Here is an 18,286-nt window from a genome sequence, read left to right as displayed (position 1 = left end):
GTCTCTGAGATTGTCCTCATTTCTTTTAATTCGTTTTTCTTTTATTCTCTCTGATTCATTTATTTCTACCATTCTATCTTCTAATTCACTAATCCTATCTTCTGCCTCTGTTATTCTACTGTTTGTTGCCTCCAGAGTGTTTTTAATTTCATTTATTGCATTATTCATTATATATTGACTCTTTTTTATTTCTTCTAGGTCCTTGTTAAACCTTTCTTGCATCTTCTCAATCCTTGTCTCCAAGCTATTTACCTGTGATTCCATTTTAATTTCAAGATTTTGGATCAATTTCACTATCATTATTCGGAATTCTTTATCAGGTAGATTCCCTATCTCTTCCTCTTTTGTTTGGTTTGGTAGGCATTTATCCTGTTCCTTTATCTGCTGGCTATTCCTCTGTCTCTTCATCTTGTTTAAATTGCTGAGTTTGGGGTGTCCTTTCTGTATTCTGGCAGTTTGTGGAGTTCTCTTTATTGTGGCTTTTCCTCGCTGTGTGTGGGTTTGTACAGGTGGCTTGTCAAGGTTTCCTGGTTAGGGAAGCTTGTGTCGGTGTTCTGATGGGTGGAGCTGTATTTCTTCTCTTTGTTCAGTTGCGCTGTGGGGAGGGAGGGAGGGATGCTGCAAACAAATAACACTGGCGTGCACTCGCAGTGCCTCAGCCACACTGGGTCTGCCCCCGCTCACGGCGCGTGTAGCCTCCCTGCCCACACTGCTCGGGCTCTAGGTTGTTCCGCCGGGAACAATCTGAGGCTGGCCCTGGGTTGCATGTACCTCTCAGGTCCAAGCCGCTCAGGTTCAGGCACTCGGGTAGTCCTCAGAGGCGCAGACTCAGTTGGGCCTGAGTTTTGTGCTCTTCCCAGGTCCGAGCAGCTCAAGTGATGAGGTGTTTGGCGAGCGCCAATGCTGCGACTTATCGCCTCCCCGCCACTCAGTTATCTGGGTGTAAAAGTATAAAACCGGCGCACCTTCTCAGGCAGATGTTAACCGTCCAGACCCCCAAAAAGTTTTAGTTAGCAAAGAAGCCTGCTTACAGTTTTATAGATAATGTCTCTCTGGGGCTGCGATTGCCCCCTTCCGGCTCTGGCTGCCTGTCACCGGAGGGGGAAGGTCTGCAGCCGGCTATCTCTGTTCAATTCTTTGTTCCGTGCGCGGGCCTGGCGGTCTTAGGTTAGGGCTGGCTTTTCGCGTGGTAGCTATCCCACAGTCTGGTTTGCTAGCCCAAATTATTTCGCTCAGATAGTGCTCAGGGTATTCAGGCCAGATTCTTACTCTAAGCGGTGCAGCCCGCGCTGCGCCTCCCTGCCCAGCCCCCGCTTGCTAATGGCGCGTGCAGGCGTCTGCGCTGCTTCTCCGCTGGGGGAGTTACCGTAGGACTCGCAATCTTCGAGTTTTAATTGTTTATTTATTTTTTCTTCCTGTTATGTTGCCCTCTGTGCTTCCAAAGCTCGGCACAGATTCGGCAGTGAGAAGGTTTCCTGGTGTTTGGAAACTTCTCTTTTTAAGACTCCCTTCCCGGGATGGAACTCCAACCCTCCCTCTTTTGTCTCTTTTTTTGTCTTTTATATTTTTTTCCTACCTCCTTTCGAAGAGTTGGATTGCTTTTCTGGGTGCCTGATGTCCTCTGCCGGCATTCAGAAGTTGTTTTGTGGAATTTACTCGACGTTTAAATGCTCTTTTGATGAATTTGTGGGGGAGAAAGTGTTCTCCCCGTCCTACTCCTCCGCCATCTTGGCTCCTCCTTCATCAAGCTTTTGACAGACATGGACCACCTTCTCCCTCAAGGTTATTATTCTAACCATATTTTTTATTTGTATCATTTCCTTTCTCAAAAGGTAAGGATCTCAAAAATGTATACCCTCTCTATACTCTGTTTTACCATTCTAATTTTTCTTCTCATTCAGTTCAGTCAGTTCAGTCGTTCAGTCATGTCTGACTCTTTGCGACCCCATGAATTGCAGCACACCAGGCCTCCCTGTCCATCACCAACTCCTGGAGTTCACTCAGACTCACGTCCATCGAGTCAGTGATGCCATCCGGCCATCTCATCCTCCGTCGTCCCCTTCCCCTCCTGCCCCTAGTCCCTCCCAGCATCAGAGTCTTTTCCAATGAGTCAACTCTTCGCATGAGGTGGCCAAAGTACTGGAGTTTCAGCTTTAGCATCATTCCTTCCAAAGAAATCCCAGGGCTGATCTCCTTCAGAATGGACTGGTTGGATCTCCTTGCGGTCCAAGGGACTCTCAAGAGTCTTCTCCAACACCACAGTCCAAAAGCATCAATTCTTCGGCACTCAGCCTTCTTCACAGTCCAACTCTCACATCCATACATGACCACAGGAAAAACCATAGCCTTGACTAGATGGACCTTTATGGCAAAGTAATGTCTCTGCTTTTGAATATGCTATTTATGTTGGACAAAACTTTCCTTTCAAGGAGTAACCGTCTTTTAATTTCATGGCTGCAGTCACCATCTGCAGTGATTTTGGAGCCCCCAAAAATAAAGTCTGAAACTGTTTCCACTGTTTCCCCATCTATTTGCCATGAAGTGATGGGACCGGATGCCATGATCTTCGTTTTCTGAATGTTGAGCTTTAAGCCAACTGTTTTCACTCTCCTCTTTCACTTTCATCAAGAGGCTTTTGAGTTCCTCTTCGCTTTCTGCCATAAGGGTGGTGTCATCTGCATATCTAAGTTTATTGATATTTCTCCCAGCAATCTTGATTCCAGCTTGTGTTTCTTCCAGTCCAGTGTTTCTCATGATATACTCTGAATATAAGTTAAATAAGCAGGGTGACAATATACAGCCTTGATGAAATCCTTTTCCTATTTGGAACCAGTCTGTTGTTCCATGTCCAGTTCTAACTGTTTCTTCCTGACCTGCATATCGATTTCTCAAGAGGCAGGTCAGGTGGTCTGGTATTCCCATCTGTTTCAGAGTTTTCCACAGTTTATTGTGATCCACACAGTCAAAGGCGTTGGCATAGTCAATAAAGCAGAAATAGATGTTTTTCTGGAACTCTCTTGCTTTTTCCATGATCCAGTGGATGTTGGCAATTTGATCTCTGGTTCCTCTGCCTTTTCTAAAACCAGCTTGAACATCAGGAAGTTCACGGTTCACATATTGCTGAAGCCTGGCTTGGAGAATTTTGAGCAGTACTTTACTAGCGTGTGAGATGAGTGCAATTGTGTGGTAGTTTGAGCATTCTTTGGCAGTGCCTTTCTTTGGGATTGGAATGAAAACTGACCTTTTCCAGTCCTGTGGCCACTGCTGAGTTTTCCAAATTTGCTGGCATATCGAGTGCAGCACTTTCACAGCATCATCTTCCAGGATTTGAAATAGCTCAAGTGGAATTCCATCACCTCCACTAGCTTTGTTCGTAGTGATGCGTTCTAAGGCCCACTTGACTTCACATTCCAGGATGTCTGGCTCTAGGTTAGTGATCACACCATCGTGATTATCTGGGTTGTGAAGATCTTTTTTGTACAGTTCTTCTGTGTATTCTTGTCATCTCTTCTTGATATCTTCTGCTTCTGTTAGGTCCATACCATTTCTGTCCTTTATCGAGCCCATCTTTGCATGAAATGTTCCCTTGGTATCTCTAATTTTCTTGAAGAGATCTCTAGTCTTTCCCATTCTGTTGTTTTCCTCTATTTCTTTTTATTGTTCGCTGAGGAAGGCTTTCTTATCTCTTCTTGCTATTCTTTGGAACTCTGCATTCAGATGCTTATATCTTTCCTTTTCTCCTTTGCTTTTCACTTCTCTTCTTTTCACAGCTATTTGTAAGGCCTCCCCAGACAGCCATTTTGCTTTTTTGCATTTCTTTTCCCTGGGAATGGTCTTGATCCCTGTCTCCTGTACAATGTCATGAACCTCATTCCGTAGTTCATCAGGCACTCTATCTATCAGATCTAGGCCCTTAAATCTATTTCTCACTTCCACTGTATAATCATAAGGGATTTGATTTAGGTCATACCTGAATGGTCTAGTGGTTTTCCCTACTTTCTTCAATTTAAGTCTGAATTTGGTAATAAGGAGCTCATGATCCTTCCTATAGTGCCCTTTTGGACTCATATGTCATTAAATTTCAATTTCTGTATATTGTCAATCTCTTTGTAGACTCTTACCTTTTTTCTTAAGTTCATTTCACCTTTTCCTAATAGACTTTTCTATTATTATTATTATTATTTATTTTAATTTTTTATTTAGAGAAAACTGCTCATTATTCCATATCCCATTTCCTTAGGGCTTTGCATTCTCCTGGATTTTGGTTGTTGCTTTCTAACTATGCTGAAACCTTTCCTCTTTTGAGATTTATGAAACACTTTCTTTTTATTGTCACTTAATTGATTTCTTGGTTGTGTCAGGAGCTTATATCCTATTACTCACAGTCTTTCTCTGCACTCAAACTCCTGGCATCGTTACAGTGAATTCCAGTCTTTATTCAGAGGGCTCATTCAACGACTTATTCTCCAGATCTCTCATCCTCTTATCCTCAGACTTATCTCATAAATTCTATAATAGTTAACTGACATGGACATACCCTTGACTTTGCTATCACCTGGAAGTTTTTAAAATCTTAAATTCAGAACTTCATATTTGCCCACCTCATTTACTTCCTTATTCCTACCACACATGTTATAATCTCTGTAGAGCCCTTCATTCTACCCCCTCACTTTTCTCTAAGTTCATAATTTCCATTATAATTTCCATTTTCACTTCCTTCCCTATCTGCCCATACTCGACCACCTAATCAATCTCTTGACTACGCCTTTCATGTCTTTATGCTTTCATTCTTTTGGCACATCAGCCTTGAGAAACCCCTAACTTGGTCCACCTGAAGAATACCATAATCATGGGAAAAGTTACTTATTTATGATAACTGACCTTATTTGACTCTTGGCAGTTCTCTGCAGTGCTTTCGTATATTTCTTTAGTTCCCATTTTCTACCAAAGTAATCTGAAACCAGCAATGTCCATGCATGCTAAGTCATTTCAGTTGTGTCTGACTCTGCAACCCTATTGACTGTAGCCCGCCAGGCTCCTCTGTCCATGGGATTCTCCAGGCAAGAATACTGGAGTGGGTTCCCATGTCATCCTCCAGGGGATCTTCCCAACCCAGGGATTGAACCCACATCTCTTATTTTTCCTTCTTTGGCAGGTAGGTTTTTTTGGGCCACCTGGAAAGCCCAAAATCAGCAATACTTTTTTTGAAGTTCCCTACCCAGCGTCCGAGGTCAGGGGCGGCGACGAGAGGAGTTACCCTGCGTCCAAGGTCAGGGGCAGCAAGGAGAAGAGTTACCCCGCGTCGGAGGTCAGGGGCCGCGGCCGGGAGGAGATACCCCACGCCCCAAGCCCAAGGCCAAGGGCGGAGGTGGGGAGGAGCAACCCCACGACGGAGGCCAGGGGCGGTGGCCGGGAGGACCAACCCCACGTCCAAGAAGCCGTGGCTGCATGGGCGCAGGAGGGCCTAGAGGAGCTATCCCACATTGAAGGTCATGAGGGGCGGCGGTGAGGTGATAACCCTCATCCAAGGTAAGGAGCAATGGCTGCGCTTTGCTGGAGCAGCCGTGAAGAGATATCCCACGCCCAAGATAAGAGAAACCCAAGTAAGACGGTAGGTGTTGCAAGAGGGCATCAGAGGGCAGACACACTGAAACCATACTCACAGAAAATTAGTCAATCTAATCACACTAGGACCACAGCCTTGTCTAACTCAATGAAACTAAGCCATGCCTGTGGGGCAACCCAAGACAGGCGGGTCATGGTGGAGAGATTTGACAGAATGTGGTACACTGGAGAAAGGAATGGCAAACCACTTCAGTATTCTTGCCTTGAGAACCCCATGAACAGTATGAAAAGGCAAAATGATAGGATACTGAAAGAGAAACTCCCCAGGTCAGTAGGTGCCCAATATGCTACTGGAGATCAGTGGAGAAATAACTCCAGAAAGAATGAAGGGGTGGAGCCAAAGCAAAAACAATACCCAGCTGTGGATGTGACTGGTGATAGAAGCAAGGTCCGATGCTGTAAAGAGCAATATTGCATAAGAACCTGGAATGTCAGGTCCATGAATCAAGGCAAATTGGAACTGGTCAAACAAGAGATGGCAAGACTGAATGTCGACATCCTAGGAATCAGCAAACTGAAATGGACTGGAATGGGTGAACTGAACTCAGATGACCATTACATCTACTACTGTGGACAGGAATCCCTCAGAAGAAATGGAGTGGCCATCATGGTCAACAAAAGAGTCCAAAATGCAGTACTTGGATGCAATCTCAAAAACAACAGAATGATCTCTGTTCGTTTCCAAGGCAAACCATTCAATATCACAGTAATCCAAGTCTATGCCCCAACCAGTAATGCTGAAGAAGCTGAAGTTGAACAGTTCTATGAAGACCTACAAGACCTTTTAGAACTAACACCAAAAAAAGATGTCCTTTTCATTATAGGGGACTGGAATGCAAAAGTAGGAAGTCAAGAAACACCTAAAGTAACAGGCAAATTTGGCCTTGGAATATGGAATGAAGCAGGGCAAAGACTGATAGAGTTTTGCCAAGAAAATGCACTGGTCATAGCAAACACTCTCTTCCAACAACACAAGAGAAGACTCTACACATGGACATCACCAGATGGTCAACACCAAAATCAGATTGATTATATTCTTTGCAGCCAAAGATGGAGAAGCTCTATACAGTCAGCAAAAACAAGACCAGGAGCTGACTGTGGCTCAGATCATGAACTCCTTATTGCCAAATTCAGACTTAAATTGAAGAAAGTAGGGAAAACCACTAGACCATTCAGGTATGACCTAAATCAAAATCCCTTATGATTATACAGTGGAAGTGAGAAATAGATTTAAGGGCCTAGATCTGATAGATAGAGTGCCTGATGAACTATGGAATGAGGTTCGTGACATTGTACAGGAGACAGGGATCAAGACCATTCCCAGGGAAAAGAAATGCAAAAAAGCAAAATGGCTGTCTGGGGAGGCCTTACAAATAGCTGTGAAAAGAAAAGAAGTGAAAAGCAAAAGAGAAAAGGAAAGATATAAACATCTGAATGCAGAGTTCCAAAGAATTGCAAGAAGAGATAAGAAAGCCTTCTTCAGTGATCAATGCAAAGAAATAGAGGAAAACACCAGGATGGGAAAGACTAGGGATCTCTTCAAGAAAATCAGAGATACCAAAGGAACATTTCATGCAAAGATGAGCTCAATAAAGGACAGAAATGGTATGGACCTAACAGAAGCAGAAGATATCAAGAAGAGATGACAAGAATACACAGAAGAACTGTACAAAAAGATCTTCACAACCCAGATAATCACGATGGTGTGATCACTGACCTAGAGCCAGACATCCTGGAATGTGAAGTCAAGTGGGCCTTAGAAAGCATCACTACGAACAAAGCTAGTGGAGGTGATGGAATTCCAGTTGAGTTATTTCAAATCCTGGAAGATGATGCTGTGAAAGTGCTGCACTCGATATGCCAGCAAATTTGGAAAACTCAGCAGTGGCCACAGGACTGGAAAAGGCCAGTTTTCATTCTGATCCCAAAGAAAGGCACTGCCAAAGAATGCTCAAACTACCACACAATTGAACTCATCTCACATGCTAGTAAAGTACTGCTCAAAATTCTCCAAGCCAGGCTTCAGCAATATGTGAACCGTGAACTTCCTGATGTTCCAGCTGGTTTTAGAAAAGGCAGAGGAACCAGAGATCAAATTGCCAACATCCACTGGATCATGGAAAAAGCAAGAGAGTTCCAGAAAAACATCTATTTCTGCTTTATTGACTATGCCAACGCCTTTGACTGTGTGGATCACATTAAACTGTGGAAAATTCTGAAAGAGATGGGAATACCAGACCACCTGATCTGCCTCTTGAGAAATCTGTATGCAGGTCAGGAAGCAACAGTTAGAACTGGACATGGAACAACAGACTGGTTCCAAATAGGAAAAGGATTTCGTCAAGGCTGTATATTGTCACCCTGTTTATTTAACTTATATGCAGAGTACATCATGAGAAACGCTGGACTGGAAGAAACAGAAGCTGGAATCAAGATTGCTGGGAGAAATATCAATAACCTCAGATATGCAGATGACACCACTCCTTATGGTAGAAAGCAAAGAGGAACTCAAAAGCCTCTTGATGAAAGTGAAAGTGGAGAGTGAAAAAGTTGGCTTAAAGCTCAACATTCAGAAAACGAAGATCATGGCATCCGGTCCCACCAATTCATGGGAAATAGATGGGGAAACAGTGGAAACAGTTTCAGACTTTATTTTTGGGGGCTCCAAAATCACTGCAGATGGTGACTGCAGCCATGAAATTAAAAGACACTTACTCCTTGGAAGGAAAGTTATGACCAACCTAGATAGCATATTCAAAAGCAGAGACATTACTTTGCCAACAAAGGTTCGTCTAGTCAAGGCTATGGTTTTTCCTGTGGTCATGTATGGATGTGAGAGTTGGACTGTGAAGAAGGCTGAGTGCCGAAGAATTGATGCTTTTGAACTGTGGTGTTGGAGAAGACTCTTGAGAGTCCCTTGGACTGCAAGGAGATCCAACCAGTCCATTCTGAAGGAGATCAGCCCTGGTATTTCTTTGGAAGGAATGATGCTAAAGCTGAAAGTCCAGTACTTTGGCCACCTCATGCGAAGAGTTGACTCATTGGAAAAGACTCTGATGCTGGGAGGGATCGGGGGCAGGAAAAGAAGGGGATGACAGAGGATGAGATGGCTGGATGGCATCACCAACTTGACGCACATGAATTTGAGTGAACTCTGGGAGTTGGTGATGGACAGGGAGGCCTGGCGTGCTGTGATTCATGGGGTTGCTAAGAGTTGGACACGACTGAGCAACTTATCTGATCTGACCCCACTACTGTGCCTTTTTTTTTTTCCCAGTAGATGATTTTGTTTTCCACTTTATGGAGAAAACTGAAGCTTTGAGGTAAATTCCTCTGAATTTAACTCCACATTTACACAGATTCTCTTTCTGACTTGAGGTCTGACTGACTCAGAGAAAAGAGGTGGTTTCAGATTCTTACCCACATTTCAACCGCCTAGCATTCAATTTCCCATAGATGTCTCACAGGAATCCCAAACTCATATGACCAAAATGAAGACTATATCTTTGTTCCTAAGTCTGTTTTGCTGAAGTTTTTATTTTGGTAAATGTCATTACCACCTACCCAACTACCCAACTACCCAACGCAGAAACTAAGGAGTCATCCTTCACTCCATCCTTTTGCTTTATTTCCATAGCTCATGAGTAGCCAAATCCTATAGATTCTACATCTGTAACATCTCTTACATATGCCCCTTTCTTTCAAGTCTCATAAATAATGTTTAGTTCTGCCCTTTATTGTCTTTGGCCTGAACAGTTACAATCTGCTTCGTAACTAGTCTCCCTGACTCTATTCTAGCACACAAATCTCCATCCATCATTTATTCTTCAGCTTGAGTAATCTTTCTAATTTGCAAATCTAATCACATAGTCCCCTGTTTAATACCCTGGAATGACTCCCCACTCAGCACAGAACGAAATTCACACTCCTTTATTTGGTATCCAAGGTCCTCCACAATTTGTTTCCTATATTAGTTTCCTGATGTTGCTATATGTTACAAATTACCAAAATCTTGGTGATCTAAAACAACATGGATTTGTTTCTTGTGCAGTTCTGGGGGTCAGAGGTCTGAGTCAGTCCCACTGGGGTAACATCAAGATATCAGCAAGGCTGGCTCCTTCAGGAGGCTCTAGAGAGAGAATCCGTTCCCTTACATTTTCCATGTCTGGAGGCCACTTACTTTCCTTGGTTCATGACCCCTCTTCCATCTTTAAAGTCAGCAGTATAGCATCTGGCTTCCACTGCTGCATTGCCTTCTACTTTTTCTGTCATCAAATTTCACTTTGCTTCCTTCTTCTAAGGATATTTGTGATTACATTTAGGGTCAGCTGGATAATCAAGGATATTTTCTCCATCTCCAGATCATCCTTAGTCACATTTCCACATATATGGTCTTTTGCCATATAAGGTAACAGCCACAAGTTCTGCCCATCCCACTCTGTCTGGCAAAACTGACTCACCTTTCAAGGATCAGCTCAGGGTTGCCCATACTATTAAAGCATTCACCAGTTTCTCCTCCTCAGGTTCAAGTGACCATTCTGCTCTTCCTTTGCTTTGTATAGGTTTTAAACAAAGCACCTATAACATTTTATTGCATTGCTTTATAGTTTTTCCCTTGCCCTGACTACATAAGCTCCTGGAAGTTTGGTTTTTATGTATCTATACTTAGAATAAAGTAGATGCTTAACAAGGAGTTAATAAAAATCTAACTTACCTGTAAAAAAGTTTCCTTCATCCATTACCACACTCACATCTACTTTCCCCTCATCTGTAAGAGAAGACAGAATTGTATGCATAAAGACAATAAAAGAGAGAAATGGAAGACAGATATAAGTTATACGCTGAAGAAAAACATGAAATTCAGCAAATATTATGGTTTGCTTTAGAGTTTTATCCTATTGTCATTCCAAATGGATAGTGTGGAAAGACAAACCTCTTGATTATAAGGAGGATACTTAACTCACACTTCCAACTTCACTTTTATTCTATTAAGATAAACTCTACATGGTAGAATGGTGGACTGACATTTAAAAAGTCACCTTCTCTACTTTCAGATCTGGAAAAATTCTTTTTTAATTGATGATAAGGTTAATAAGCATCTTAAAAGGGGCAAATGCTCAAGTAGGAAAGATTTGACTTGGAGCATTGAAAATACGTATTTTGGGGGACTTCTCTGGCAGCCCAGTGGTTAAGACTCCATGCTTCCACTGCATGGGTTTGATACCTGGCTGGGGAACTAAGATACTACCTGTGATGCAACGTGGCCAAAACAAAACAAACCAAAACAACTTATTTTTTTGCTCAATCCACAGGTAACACTTAGCTGTATTCAGGGACTATCCATACTCAGTATTTAAAAAAAAAGAGCTTCGATCAACCTGACTGAACTTTAATAAGCAGTTTAAAAATCTTTATTTGTATTTTCCTTTTAAATGGGGGTATTTAGAAGGAAGAGCCTGATGGATGAACAGTGTCTCACAGGAAGCTGTCTGTTCTCATGTATTTCAGTTAGTTCTACAGAAGACTCATGATTAGCCTAAAACAGGTCTCTAATGTTATTTCCCGTGGGCTCATTGACCTCAGAATTGGTACTCCAGGAGTTGGCTGATACGTCCATGATCAAAACCACTGTTGTGGCATTCTAGTAACGTTTAAAATACCTAGAAAATACGATAATAAATATATCTACATCCTTTTACAGGCAGGTCAAAAATACTGGGAAACTATATATTTCCAGTAATAAAGAAAAAATTATCCTGTGGAAAATGTCCATTTCTCTGGCCAGAGCAAAGGCATACTTAAGTGGCATTGTGTCGACATGAATATATATGGGTCATTATAATTACCAGTAACAAAATCTACTATTAAATGCCTACTATGTGTTAGGCCCTATCCTAGAAACTTACAACATTTAGGAAAGGTAACTATTACATTCTTCTTCTTTTTTTAAGAAACTAAGACTCAGAGGGATTAATTTGAACAATCTTGCACAGACAGAGCTGAGATTTAAGTCTGTGTCTTATTCCAAATTTCAAATTCTTTCCATAATTCCATATAATCAGTAGAGCCAGTGGGATAAAGTCCAGGTTTTTACTGTTTTTCTCAAAGGGCTCTGTTATCTTGCAAACTTTTCCCAGTGGATACTTGTGGGCCTCACTATTAGGGGTTACTCTAACACATGCTAGGTGTGACAGTTATAAAGGAAAATTATTTTGGAACTATTTCTTCATTTTGAACTTGTTTCTCGTAGTTCAGAATTCATCCTAGCTAAATTTTTTCCTGTCTTTTTCTCAAGACTACTTTCCTCCTTAGTCTATTTGCTTACTTTCAAACTTTCCTTATCAAATATTCCCTCCATTTATTTATTTATTTTGCTTCTCTTTTTGGTCTGCTAATAATCTTTACACTGCTCTGGCACAATGCTAAACTTTGCTAAATCTGTGGACAGCTAACTTCCTAGGGAAAGTCAAGTAAGATAAATTATCAGAGTACTCATTTCCAAACATCTTTATACATATTTCTAGTTCAAAGTCCTATAGATATCTCAAATTCAAAATGTGTAAAACTGAAACTATTCTTTTGATATCGTAACCTGAATCTTTCCTGAATTCTCAAATTGGCTATGATACAGTTTATGATTCAGTCACAAGGAGATGTCTGCTTCCTAAAAAAAATGTTTTAAAGCTAAACTTTATTATTAGTTTTGGCCACATGATATGTGGGATCTTTGTTCCTGGCCAGGGATGGAAACCATGGCCTCTGCATTAGAAGTGTAGAGTCTTGACCACTGGACCTCCAGGGAAGACTCTAAAATTTTTCTTCTTTTTCACAACTCACCTGTAATCAGTCACTTAAGCCCTATCCATTTTAATTTTAAAATGTTTCCCAAATCAGTCCATGATGACTAATCCATCACTAACTTCACTTCACTTGCCCAGGCCCTTATCACCTCTTGTTGGAACATAGCAATACGTTTTAAATTTGAGTCTTTCTTTCCAATAGTGCCCTCTATGTTGCCATCAGCACCGACTTCCAAAAGTGAAATATTCTAGATACACTACTGCCTATAGCATGAAGGCTAAAATTGAAGGGAGAAACAGACAAGTAAAGTATAATACTTGGAGAGTTCAATATCAAATTTTTGATAATGGCTAGAACACCTAAATAGAAAAACAGTAGAATAAAGAAGACAAACAATATTATCAATCATAAAACATCCTCCAGGATACACCATTATGCTAGGTCATAAAAACGTCTCATTCAGTTCTGAGATCACAGGAAGTATGTTCTCTGACTACAGTGGAATTAATTCAAAATCAATAGTAGAAGGAAATTTAAGAAAATATTTGGAAATTAAAAACACATTTTAAGATAACCCATGGATCAAAAAATCACAATGGGAAATTAGAAAGTATTTCTAGTTGAATGAAAATGAAACTGTATGAAAACTTTTGGATTACAGTTGAAAACAATTGTTAGAAAAAAAGAAAAATCTGAAATTAATAATCTAAATTTTCATTTTAAGAATCTAGAAAACAAAGAGAAAACTAAATCCAATGTAAACTGAAAGAAGGAAATAATAGAGATTAGAAGTGAAATCAATAAAGTGGAAAGCCAAAAATCAGTAGGGAAAATTGATGTTGGCTCTTTGGAAAAATCAACAAAATTGTCAAATTCTTAGCTAGACTAGCCAACTAAAAAGAGATAAGACAGATCAAAATCAGGAGACCATCACTAACTTTACAGAAACTAACAGGATTATAAAGAAATACTATAAATAACTTCATGTCAACAAAATTAGACAATTTAGATTAAATGGGCAAATTCCTAGAAAAGGCACAAATTTCCAAAATAACTCAACAGAAAGAAGGCTAAAACTCTAATGCCTGGTTTAAGGTTCTAGTCTTGGCAGCCTTCCTTTCCAGCATGTTTTCTGCAACTTTATGACATGAAGTGTATATCCTGCTGCTGCTGCTGCTAAATCTCTTCAGTCGTGTCCAGCTCTGTGTGACCCCATATCCTGGCCATAGAGAAATACTTGCTAGTTCCCTAACCATGTGATTTTACATGATTTTATGCTTTTTCATGCACTGCTTTTCCTCATCTAGGATTTTTTTTTAATGAAGAGTTTCTACACACCTGATAAAGTTTTCTCTGATCCTTTTCTTGGCAAACTTAGCTTTTTCCTCCTTTAGAATTTTAATGAAAACATTTTTATTATTCTAACACAACCACATAGCCATTATGAGGACCTGTTAACATGCAAGCCTCTTTACTAGACTGTGAACTTTTGAGGACACTGTCACTTTTATATTTCTAATAGCTTATGTATATCATCCTTCATTTTTATATTTTTAATAGCTTATGTATATTAGTCACTCAATAAGGTCCACTGCACAAACTGATGCATTCTTGAGGACTGGGCCCTTATCTCTTGTTTTTTAGTATATCTGCACAACTTTAAATATATACTCTCAGCAATTCTCACATATGAATCAAAAATTCCACCAGGAGCAGCTCACCATCCACGGGCAAGTTGTTCAGCAGGTCTTTATGTTCTTCTTCTTCTATCTTAAAGCCCATATTTTCCATGAAGGAGTCCAGCTTATTAACATTAAGATCCACTCCTTAGGTAAAAATAAAATGGGAATGAGAAAAACAAACAATAATGACAAAGTGAAAAGTGCTGGACATATCTATGCATTAATTAGAGAGTAAAAAATCAAAGGAACAATAAAGTTATTTAAGAATCAGGAACAGAGAGTAAGGACCTAGAACCACTCATTTCCGTAGCAATAGCATCAATTATTTTGGAAATTTTTTTTTTTTTTTTTTTTAATTTTATTTTATTTTTAAACTTTACATAACTGTATTAGTTTTGCCAAATATCAAAATGAATCTGCCACAGGCACACATGTGTTCCCCATCCTGAACCCTCCTCCCCCTCCCTCCCCATACCATCCCCCTGGGTCGTCCCAGTGCACCACTAGACATTAAAAAGATCATTAAGTTTTTAATTTAAATTAACGGGTTGCCGGTCGAGGTTCAATGCGCGGTGCTGGATGCTTGGGGCTGGTGCACTGGGACGGCCCGGTGGGGGGGGGTGGGGAGCGTGGGGAGGGGCGAGGGAGGGGGGTTCGGGATGGGGAGCACGTGTGTGCCTGTGGCGGATTCATTTTGATGTTTGGCAGAACTAATGCAATTTTGTGAAGTTTAGAAGTAGAATAAAATTTAAAAAAAAAAAAAAAGAATCAGGAACAGAACTTATGCCTCATTTTTGTCCAGAGGATTTGATTATAGTTCTTACGCAACATTTATAAGGAAGAAATTAAAAAATTAGGCAAGTCTGGTGAATTCTGGTAAGAAACTGCCTTTATAGTTATATTCAGAAAATAGAACTTGAAATGCAATGATAGAAACAAAAATAATTTCTTCAAAGCTAGTTATGTTCAAAGCAGTAAACAATGAGACAAAAACACTTAATAAATGAACATGTTAGACTGACAAATTTGTCACCACCAAAAATAAATGTAATTTTTTTAAAAAGCAAGTGCAAAACGTGAGGAATCCCAAGTTCATCTGCGTTTTCGCTCACCTTTGAGAGACTTTATGCTGTCCAGCAGCTTATGTTTGTACAGCTTTCCAGCAGCTGGAACATAAGGAACAATACAGTAATTGATGAAATCAGCTGAAATAATTAAAAAATCCTGGCAATTTAAAAAAGAACATTCTTATAATTTTACTCATTTTTTCTATTTATATGCCAACTAAGAGACAAATGGGGAAAAACTTTTAAGATAGTAGATCGACTCACATTTTTTTTTTTTAATGAAACAATTATTAGTGGTACCTTGCCACAACTTTCTCATCTCTCGCTCTCTTTTTTCATCTGATTTTTCCTTTTCTACTCCTCTGCTTAAGCTCAAGCATATTAATGTTCCCAAGGATAGCATCAGATATTGTAGGACTCATGAATGAATGCATAGTAGCTGATTCCTGAGCTAACAGAACGATGATGACAGGTTGTCTTTGAATGGTAGCATTGAACATTTTTCCATATTTTCATGTGACATCAAATGGATATTGTTTTAGATATTTTCATTGACAAGCCAATGAGAATAAACTCTTCTGCAAAGAAATCCCATAGTGAAATGTCATCTGTTATCATCCCAGGCTTCATATTTTACAGAAATTCAAAGATTGATTTCTATTTTAGATGGGGAACTAGCATGGATATTTGACACCCTCTCCAGAAATCAGCCCAGGAAAAAGCTGAAATAAGAGTGAAAACTGGATTTTAGGAACTAAATGAAAAGTCACAGCAAAAGCTCTCGGAAAATGGAAAACTGTACTGGTGTGTGTGTGTGGTTTTACAGCCTGCATTGGAAGGCCTACTAGAGGTGACAGTTAAAGGACCAATGGGTGAAACATTACAAATGTCTGTCCTTGTTTTTATTATGATTCCTAAGTTACCATTGTCTACCCCTTTCACCACAGAAAGTAGCAGGAAAAGCCTAGACTACAGGTGAGGGATCTGGACGGTACTATCAGGGCAGTACATAGACTTAGAGACTTTAGGAGAGAGGATCTAATTTACACAGGTGAAGATGCACAATCTCCTTCAGATATTTAATCATCCTCTTCTCAACCTTGAGGGCTGATGGATTGCAATCTAGACTTTCTTCCAATTTTGTTTCTTTCTGAGTTTAAAGGTGAAACTCTGACCAGAGATGCTGCTTGAAAGTATCAACTTGGGAATATGATCAACAATGCCTGGGTCTCTCTGCCTTGGGGTTCATCCATTCCCTTCTCTTTAAACCCAACAGAGGCTGATATAGACTGGAGCCTAACCTTAGACCCTTACCGAAGGCGCATTTCCAAACACGTAATGATACTCCAAGAGAGAAAGAACTTATGGGACCAAAGTAAGTAGCCATCTGAGATGTACAACTACTTCAAAAGTAAACAAATTGGATAACATATACCATTTGAATCAGAATTATTGGAATAAAAGGACCAGGAATTTAAAGTAAGTGTGGCAAATATACTTAAGGAAAGAAGATATTAGATAATATAATAAGAATAATAAAGTATAAAAAGAATCAATGGAAATACTAGTTATAAAAGATTAGGTATAAAACATTTAATGGCTGAGTAATACCCATTGTGTATATGTACCACAGCGTTCTTATCCATTCATCTGCTGATGGGCATCTAGGTTGTTTCCATGTCCTGGCTATTATAAACAGTGCTGCGATGAACATTGGGGTACATGTGTCTCTTTCAATTCTGGTTTCCTCAGTGTGTATGCCCAGCAGTGGGATTGCTGGGTCATAAGGCAGTTTTATTTCCAGTTTTTTAAGGAATCTCCACACTGTTCTCCATAGTGGCTGTACTAGTTTGCATTCCCACCAACAGTGTAAGAGGGTTCCCTTTTCTCCACACCCTCTCCAGCATTTATTGCTTGTAGACTTTTGGATCGCAGCCATTCTGACTGGCATGAAATGGTACCTCATAGTGGTTTTGATTTGCATTTCTCTGATAATGAGTGATGTTGAGCATCTTTTCATGTGTTTGTTAGCCATCTGTATGTCTTCTTTGGAGAAATGTCTATTTAGTTCTTTGGCCCATTTTTTGATTGGGTCATTTATTTTTCTGGAATTGAGCTGCAGGAGTTGCTTGTATATTTTTGTGATTAGTTGTTTGTCAGTTCCTTCATTTGCTATTATTTTCTCCCATTCTGAACATTTAAATACAGAAATATAATAGATGCTGCTGCTGCTGCTGCTAAGTCACTTCAGTCATGTCTGACTCTGTGTGACCCCATAGACGGCAGACCACCAGGCTCCCCTGTCCCTGGGATTCTCCAGGCAAGAACACTGGAGTGGGTTGCCATTTCCTTCTCCAATGCATGAAAGTGAAAAGTGAAAGTGAAGTCGCTCAGTTGTGTCTGACTCTTAGCGACCCCATGGACTGCAGCCCACCAGGCTCCTCCATCCATGGGATTTTCCAGGCAAGAGCACTGGAGTGGGGTGCCATTGCCTTCTCCGATAATAGATGAGACAGAGTACAATGAAAAGAGCTGAAAAATTAATTAGTGGGCTGTCCAACCAGATTGAGGCACCCTCAAAAGGTAGCAAGGAAGGATAAAAAGGTAGAAAATGGAAAGTTAGAAGATATGAGTATAGAAGTAAGAGCGCTAATCTTTGAGTAATGGGCATTCCAAAAGAAGAGAAAATAAAAATAGCAAAGAGAAATTATTTGAAGAAGTAATGAATTAAAATTTCCAGGATCAGAGAGAGATTAAGACCTTCTAATATAGAAGGCCTCATACAGGTTAAAATAGAGGAGATAAAGAAAGTCCCAACCTGAACACATAATCAGTTCAGTTCAGTTCAGTTCAGTCACTCAGTCATGTTCGACTCTTTGGGACCCCATGAACTGCAGCACGCCAGGCCTCCCTGTCCATCACCAACTCCCGGAGTCCACCCAAACCCATGTCTATTGAGTCGATGATGTCATCCAACCATCTCATCCTCTGTCGTCCCCTTCTCCTCCTGTGCTCAATCCTTCCCAGCATCAGGGTCTTTTCCAATGAGTCAGCTCTTAGCATCAGGTGGCCAAATCACTGGAGTTTCAGCTTCAGCATAAGTCCTTCCAA

The 18,286-nt window shown here is 40.4% G+C and overlaps 1 protein-coding gene across 1 annotated transcript in view; it reads right to left on the bottom strand.

Annotated features, from left to right (window-relative positions):
• Positions 1 to 18,286, bottom strand: part of EFCAB3 (EF-hand calcium binding domain 3) — a 154,595-nt gene that overhangs the window by 98,157 nt on the left and 38,152 nt on the right. The window contains exons 18-20 of the mRNA XM_061392259.1: positions 15,221 to 15,274; positions 14,148 to 14,252; positions 10,340 to 10,393 (exon numbers count right to left, since the gene is read on the bottom strand). Coding sequence (XP_061248243.1) covers positions 10,340 to 10,393; positions 14,148 to 14,252; positions 15,221 to 15,274 — 213 coding nt within the window. The remainder of the gene's footprint in view (positions 1 to 10,339; positions 10,394 to 14,147; positions 14,253 to 15,220; positions 15,275 to 18,286) is intronic.

Source organism: Bos javanicus, chromosome 19 (assembly GCF_032452875.1).
Source record: "Bos javanicus breed banteng chromosome 19, ARS-OSU_banteng_1.0, whole genome shotgun sequence".
In the NCBI taxonomy this organism is placed as follows: Eukaryota; Metazoa; Chordata; class Mammalia; order Artiodactyla; family Bovidae; genus Bos; species Bos javanicus.
This window is presented reverse-complemented; position numbering and strand designations above follow the sequence as displayed.